This window comes from Homarus americanus, unplaced genomic scaffold (assembly GCF_018991925.1).
Source record: "Homarus americanus isolate GMGI-L3 unplaced genomic scaffold, GMGI_Hamer_2.0 scaffold60451, whole genome shotgun sequence".
Taxonomy (NCBI): Eukaryota; Metazoa; Arthropoda; class Malacostraca; order Decapoda; family Nephropidae; genus Homarus; species Homarus americanus.
This window is the reverse complement of record NW_024747363.1, coordinates 21,207-29,780: the sequence shown is the minus strand read 5'-3', so window position 1 is coordinate 29,780 and position 8,574 is coordinate 21,207. Positions and strand designations below refer to the sequence as shown.

Sequence of the window (8,574 nt, the reverse complement as noted above, 5' to 3'; positions counted from 1 at the left end):
ATTATACATAATTAAGTACTTATAAGTCTGTATAAAGTGGATTTGTTTTATAATGAACCACAATATTGAAGTAAACAAAACGATGTAGATAATACATTTATATAATAGAGATTCACATCGTGTTATAGCGTGTTTCTCACTTTTTAGTCAATACATGCCGATAAAAAATATAATTATAAACAATATAATATTTATTTTATTTTTGGAGTCATTAATTTTTCGTTTGACTAGATATAAATTAGTAAAGGTAACTATGTGAAGGTGCTGGACCATGGTCTTGCCTCAGCTCTCACCAAATCTGAAAGGAAAATTAACACAAACTTTCTCCTTGTTCAACCTTGTGAAGAGCTGTACACAAGCTGGTCACACAGCCATGGACTCAGTGGAGAGTGCTAAGAAGGCAGCTGCTTATAGAGCCGTTGACAATCACATTAAGGTAAGAAATATATGTATTACACCCGGACATTCATACCCCAGGGAAAGTTGTCATACTAGAGAAGAATTGGCTGTACTGTAGTTAGTAGGTAGTATTTGCCAACGCCTACTTATATATTGATTTTGTGTACTCTCACATCCATAAAAAATGTAACATTACACCATGACACTTCAACAAAGGTGTTTCATTGGTGAACGGAAATAAAGTCAGGAAAAAACGTCACATGACTTGTACACATTGACAGCACAATATATATATATATATATATATATATATATATATATATATATATATATATATATGCGGTGGCTAAGGTAGGTTAGGTTAGTTTTTCCGTGCCCTTTTTCTGTGACTTTTCAGATTTTTCCAGAACCCAATCCTAACCTAATCTGACCCACACTTTTTTTTTCACTTTAGAAACTCTTGACTGTTGAACAGAGCTTAAATTGGTAAATGAAAGGAATCCAGAAAAAATAATAATGCAGGTTAGGTTAGTTTTCCGCCCTTTGTCTGTGACTTTTTCTTGTGATTTTTTTTCTGGATTCCTTTCATTTACTACCAGATTTGGAAATAAATATTTTCTGTTCAATATGGTCCAAGGAAGTTAGGGAAGGTTAGGAAGGTTTCTTATGTTGGTTAGGTTAGGTTAGGTTCTAGTAAAAGTCACCTCTTTTAAAATACCTTAAAAACAGTGCTTATTTACAGCCTTGCCACATTTTTTCTTGGTGGCCAATTATGATTACTTTTGCTGTACTGTTTATACTAATGCATAATCTTTATATAGACACTTCGGTAAAGGTGTAGAAGAGGGTGACCACCAGAAGGAACTGTCCGAATTGGTTGAAATTTTCTACCCTCTAATAACATGATATTAAACACAAAAATGAAAACGACAATGCATAGAACCTGACCTAACATACCCAACCTACGGGTATGGGTCAGGTTAGGTTAAGTTAGGTTCTATGCATTATTGTGTTAATTTATGTGTTAAACAACTTACCTTAATATTGAGGTTGATATATATATATATATATATATATATATATATATATATATATATATATATATATATATATATATATATATATATATATATATATATATATATATATATATATATATATATATATCAGCAATGGCGAGGAGGAATACGTGGAAGCATTTACCATCATTTAGGAAACGTCTCTTGAACAGGGATTCAGCGAGGTAAACAACAAAAATGGATCCGGGAGGAAAATTGTGAAGCGGAATAGAGTATATAAAAAAAATTGTCCGGTTCTTTTAGGTTCTATGCATTGTCGTTTCCATTTTTGTGTTTAATATCATGTTCTAGTGGGTAGAAAATTTAAACCAATTCGGACAGTTCATTCTGGTGGTCACCCTCTTCTACACCTTTACCGAAACCTCAGCCTCAGGGTGACTGTGGACACCTATAAATAATTTCTCCACAAGAAAAGTTTTATGTTTGCAGATTATTTCTGGACATATAAAGGTAGCCTATTGTTAAGATTCCCTAAGTCTTACTCAACAAGTGCTCTTGCCCTGCAATTAAACCCTGTAGCTCCAGAAAACCGATATTTGAGCAGTTAGGTTAGATTCTTAATGATCTTTTTGTTTGGCAAAATTTTATTTCCTCCTCCATTTATGGGATGTTCTTGATAAGCCAAAGAACAGTACATACCTTGTGTACAATAAATCATCTATGATAACAGACATGGCGATTGTTCCGCAAACACCTGCTTGTGAGCCAAAATCGTATGAGTGTTTGCGGAATAATTATCCAGACATGAACCAAACCAGACATAGATGATACAAATCTATCTAGTCTTTAATTACTTTCAGATTCTATAATGTCACGCACTTCAATTGTTTTGTCTGTTTTGAGAATCCCACAGGATTCCAAAGGTGTGGTTAATGCATAAAATGAAAACTTGGTGTGGGGGGTCAAGAAAAACACATTTAAACTTATGAAAATAATGTGTCTCATTAATGTTTACTTGTTTAGTGTTAGAAATATTGTGTTTAAATTATAGTCTCACACAAGAAGCTCAGTATTATATTATCTCTCTTTCTTGTTTTTCTAGGATGCTTACAGAGTTGGGATTGGAAGTGGATCCACTGTTGTTTATGCAGTTGAAAGACTTGGTATGTATAGAATGCTTATTAATTTTTTTCCACATTTTAAATGAAGAAATATTGACTTCAAGGTAGATAGCTGGCCTTGTCCCTCCACCTTGCTCGGTGGGGCCAGTTCAAACCCTTTACGGATAACTTAATGGATTATATTTTATTACCACAGGGAGTAGTGACCCTGCCTTGTGAGCTGAGAAGGATTTTATGAAGGGAGGAAGGTTAGGATTTTAATTGAACAAATAAAGTCCCAAGAAAAAAAGTCAGTTTTTACTGGGAAAATATTAACGTTTTACAGTACAGGTATTTAAATACCATTGACTGGTAATAAAACCAAGAGCATTTTAAGGCAGTTGTTAATTGACAATATTGTACGGTAGAGTACATGACTTCCACAGAGTGAAAACACAATAGATCATGGCATTATAGGTACTGTATACAAATGCCATCATACTGCCCTGACAGTGAACACTGGATCTTTTCTCACATTTTCACCACAACTTGGTCTTGTGAGTGGGATTCTTGGAGTACTGTACTACATGAAGTCATTGTAGCAGACTAATGAACCACACTGTGATCTCGACAACATAACAGTGTTACATGAGTTGGCTACTTGTCATCAATTGCCTTGCAAATGACATCATAATTCTCACACACAGAAATAGTCAAAGGTACCCGCTGACTGGCACGGTGAAGGAGAGGCCCAGGTGGGGAGGGGGTCCTTGGGCCATGGCCAATGAGTGATGGTCAAAGGCAACATCAGGTGACTGTCACTTGTGGGAATGTTAAGAATCAAAACTTTATGAAAATGTCATAGTTCTGTTAGGATTCATCCATCTATTAGAAATCACACAGGCAAACAATGATTGTACCCATGAATAATCAAATCCGTGAAAGTTAAACCTGCGAATGTTGAGGGTTTACTGTAATACAATAAAACCTCGATTAACTGTCCCTCGATTAACCAACTTTCGGATTAACCGTTGATCCCGGACCCCCCATTTTTTTTTTTTTTTTTTTTTTACGGGGATTAGCCCACCCGGGCACAGGTCACTGACCCACATCGGGGCCTGGGGGACGATAATGTATTAATAATGATAATAATAATAATATAAATGCAAAAATTAAAAAAAAAATCAAGAGTGAGAAACAATATACAGTACCTGTATGTATGTTGTGTTGTCAATAGTAAGAGAAATAATTGAGACCCTGCAATTGTGTGTAAATGAGGCTGAAAGTCAGATCAGCAACCTGGGACTTGGTCACAATTTTCGTGATGCCATATGTTCTTTGACTTTTCCATTTTTTATTCACGGTTTCTGTGCTGGTTCATATTTATTTACTAAAGTGGTTAATGTTTTAAAGCAAATTCTATTGAAATATGAATGGCAAATGAACAAAAATGAATAGAGGGACTTAAATGAGATAGGTTAGGGATAGGTACTTTGAAAGTGTATGTTTTATTTCCGTAGACATTATTTACTATTAACCTACCTTTTGGGATTATCCGTCGGCTTCCTTCCCCCCATATGTGGGCGGTTAATCGAGGTTTTACTGTATATATTTGCAATTACATTACATACAATATTGAAAATAGATTGTATTGTTTCTTGCAGCTCAACGCGTGCATAAGGAAGGGTTGAAAGTGCTCTGTGTTCCTACGTCTTTCCAAGCTCGCCAGTTGATTATTAACCACGATTTGGAACTCTCGGATCTTGAAATAACTCCTCAGGTTTGAAAATATAGAAATCTCTTCAATGTACTGTATTTTTAGTCTATTTTTGCATGGGGGTAAAGTGTGTGTGTGTGACTGCTGGAGACATTCTTTAGTTATCTCATGCCCTGTGCAGTACTGTATATAAACCATAATGAAGTTACAGATAAGAAAGTCGTAGAATAGATAAAGTTTTTTCCTGTGCTGTCTTATCATCAACACACACAAGCAAATTATTCAGTACTGTACTTGACAGAACTTGACCTATAAGTAAGAGTATGGTGAGAGAAGAAGAAGAAGGCAAGTGAAGGCTATTATGAGCAGTGCCCTCCATGCTGCCTCCTATAGTCTTCTAGTTGACGGTACAAGCCCTGCCCTCCCTGCAGTTTATTGGCTCATACATAATCTTCAATTATTATTGATATATCACAAATAGATTCATATAGCACAGTATAGCATACCCAGTTCTGGATAATTTTAATGTTGAATTTAATGTATGTAAAGGTATACACTATCTGCTTGAAAACATTGACTTTAAAGATATGAGTAAAAAAGTTTGAAATTAAGAACATTTACCACTGAAGTTACAAGCAAATTCACTCTTTTGGAGAAGGCGGGAGGTTCTTAGCCTGGTACCGTCAACTAAAAAAGCTATAGTGTACAGTTTACTGTATCCACACTGTCGGTGAAGGACAATCATAACTATGGGTTTTATTTAAACAAAAGAATGAATGAATGACAAGAAACAGATAATTGTGTGTGCTTAAATGGCTCAGCCACCTTGTAACATTTTTCTTGGAATTCTGATTTTCTCAGATAATTATATTAATGCTTTATTCAGTATGTACTGTCTTTGACACAACCTTGTCCAAACAGTTTAGTATATATAAAAGTGTTTCAAATCACAATGTTCATCACTTTTATTTTTAACAATTGGTCTTGCACGAAAGACCTTTCATTTAAATTGTGTTTTATGGGATGTGCATGATAAAGAATCAGGCTATAACTACAATATTGGTAATTGAAATATTTTGTTCATATATCACTAAAATAGAGCAGGTTAGGACCAAAGTTATTAACTTGTCAAGATATGATATTTGCAGTTGGATGTAGCCATTGACGGTGCTGATGAAGCAGATGGTAAGCTAACCCTAATCAAGGGTGGTGGAGGCTGCCAACTGCAGGAAAAGATTGTTGCCGCTGCAGCCAAACTTTTTGTTGTGGTTGCCGATTACAGGTGAGCTGATGACGGTGCTGCATCCTTGTTATGGAACTGACAATTAACTGTTTAGTACTGCACTTTACTTTGGACTACTAGTGAGGAAACATAATTGATGTAAACTATGTGGTGGCTTGTTCTCTTGATTTGAATATTGACTATAAAATTCTTAACTGTAATGAAGAATAATTTTTATATGCAGTAATGAACATGAAAACACATAAAAAAAAAATTCCCAGGAAGGACTCTTCAGTTCTTGGTGAACAGTGGACCAAAGGCATTCCAATTGAGGTTATCCCCATGGCATATCGTACAGTTCAGCTGAAAATTGAGATGGAACTTGGCGGGAAAGCTGTGCTAAGGCAGGCTAAAGCCAAAGCGGTAAGTTGAATGAAGTTTAAAGATTTTATAAGTGTGAGTGAATCCTACGAACAATATATAGATCCTAGGAACAGCTGTTATAATACTTATTAGACTCTCCTTTTTATTTCCATCCATTTGGTTAAGTTAAACAAGTACTGTATTCATTTGATAACTCATGAGATTTTAGTTTTTCACTAAAATACTTCCAATTAGCACAGTTTTCTTTTACTAGTTTATGTGTTGCATTTAAACTTTATAAATACTATCCAAGAGAGCATGGAGCAGTTGCCACCAGCTCGGGGCACTTCTGCCTCTTGGTCAAGTTAGTTATTCAATGATAGATTAACATTTTCTCTAGAGACAAGATTTGTGTTAAAATTATAAACTACTTTTCAGGGTCCAGTTGTGACAGATAACGGGAACTTTATAGTAGACTGGATGTTTGAGAGGGCATATGACTGGCAGAAAGTTAATCAACAAATTAAGATGATTCCTGGTAAGTGAAGAATTACTAAATTCTGTGAGTTATTGATAGTTTTAATATACTGTACTGTGTAGTTGGAAGTCTGTACTGTAATCATTAGACTATAAGTTTTGTGTTTTAGTCTTCCAGTAAAAAAGTTACTGTAAATATTCAGTTCAGCACAGCCGTAGACCAGGATATTGTTTTGTATATGTACACTATAGGGAGATAGAACAAAAAAGAAAAAGAATACTTTGCTGTTTTTGCATCATTTATATTTTTTCAGTTCCTTTGTTTTTATTTTATTTAAGAAAGTTAAATTTTTAATCACACAAAGTGGGTCGGGCTTTGAAGTTGAGGGAAATTGTAGGTTAAAAACATGGGGAAAAATAACTGACCAGACCTAACCTAACCTAACATGTTTTGTGATTTTGCATCATTTCGTGAAAACATCAAACTTGTATATTTTTACTATACAATAATATTAGTTTGTACCGCGCTTCAGACTCTTTATGGAAGTTTGCGGAACACCATAGGCCTTGAAAATGTCTATTGCAGTACCTGTACCATTATTTACAAAAAGACGTTGATTGTTAGCATTTCTGAGAGAGCAGCCTTTGCACAAAGCGAACATCTTGTGACTGGCAAATTCCAATTTTTGAGCAGTGCAGGAATATCACGTGACACTAAGTTTATACAAGGTTTATTAAGCTTTCTAAGTTGTGAATTAAGTTGAATTATTGTTATTATTATTATTATTATTATTATTATTATTAGTGGTGGTAGTAGAAGTGGTATTATTATTATTATTATTATTATTATTAATGTTATTATTATTATTATTATTAAAGTATTATTATTTTTAGTGGTAGTAGTAGTAGTACCAGTATACAGTACATTATTTTTACTTGTGTCTCTTAGCTTCACTATATATCCTTCCTACAGGTGTGGTGGAGACTGGGTTGTTCGTTGGTATGGCCAAAATTGCATACTTTGGGATGGAAGATGGATCAGTGAAGGAACGAGAGGTGTAATACAGTAATAGGCTGGAGGGTTGTATGTACATCTAACTTGTAATAGTAAATAATAGTTAATCCAGTGTAAACGGTGACTTTCTAATGATTTTTTATTTTAGTGTAATCTCACTTCAGTTCCAGTGGAGGTCAAGACTCAGTAGGTTTTGTATGATAATTTAAAATTCTATGCACAATTGGGGAGGACTCTGAAGAAGGGGAAAATTATGAGGTAAAAACATTAGAAAAAAATCAAACCTTTAGCAACCTGACCTAACCTTTCCTAATATAAAACAAGGCTGGTCATGTGGATAAACATACCTGGTTGTGTACAATAAGGTAAACTTACGTCAATTAAGGACTTATTATTATGATGTTAGGAAAGGTGAGGTTATGTTGGCAAAGGTTTGATTTTTTTTCAAATATTTTCACCCCACAGTTTTCCTCATCTTCAGAGCCCTGACCACTTGTGCAAAACATTGTTATTGCTTGTGGTAGTGGCTCTCATATATATATATATATATATATATATATATATATATATATATATATATATATATATATATATATATATATATATATATATATATATATATATATATATATATATATATATATATATATATACGAACATACTTGTCTAATAATGTCCAATTGAGTATTAGAACTACATATTGCAAGTACAGTTGTTATTTATACATTAAAATATTGATTAACTGTATTGTGCTGTATTTCTATTTTGGATGTAATTACTTCATATCCTTTAATTTTAATTTTTTTATAATAGATTGAGTATCTACAAGAGTAAAGTTGTCCCAAGTTGTAAACTTTAATTCTCCATGTGTGTTCCAGTGGTGGCCATTAGATTATTTTGTATGTCCTGTTGTAGTTGTTGAAGTGTTTAATTTAGGGTGAACTTCGGCTGGAGATATTTAAATGATATTATAGACCACACAAGTTAAATAAATCATAAATGTAATGAAACCGAAAATTTAACTGTTGCATAAAGACCCAGCTTGTTCGAGTTGATGAGGATGTTCGGTAACTTGTTTGATTCATGTTTGATCGTTCGGGTGTATTGGAACCCCCCCTCCTTACGGTATCTAGTTAGACATAGAGATTAGATATATAACCTCATCATGTTAGGTTTGTCTTTACATTTTCCTTAACTAATATAGTAATAACTAGCAATAGATAGACGAATACACCGAAGTGAATGATAATAAAGTTAAGAAA

The 8,574-nt window shown here is 33.9% G+C and overlaps 1 protein-coding gene across 1 annotated transcript; it reads left to right on the top strand.

Moving 5' to 3' along the window:
• Positions 1 to 252: 252 nt before the first annotated feature.
• LOC121879589 (ribose-5-phosphate isomerase-like) lies at positions 253 to 8,159 on the top strand. Its single transcript, XM_042386261.1, has 7 exons — positions 253 to 436; positions 2,521 to 2,581; positions 4,183 to 4,298; positions 5,384 to 5,517; positions 5,739 to 5,880; positions 6,259 to 6,358; positions 7,271 to 8,159. The coding sequence occupies exons 1-7, from the start codon at positions 272 to 274 to the stop codon at positions 7,357 to 7,359; spliced, it is 807 nt and encodes a 268-aa protein (XP_042242195.1). The 5' UTR covers positions 253 to 271; the 3' UTR covers positions 7,360 to 8,159.
• Positions 8,160 to 8,574: the final 415 nt, after the last annotated feature.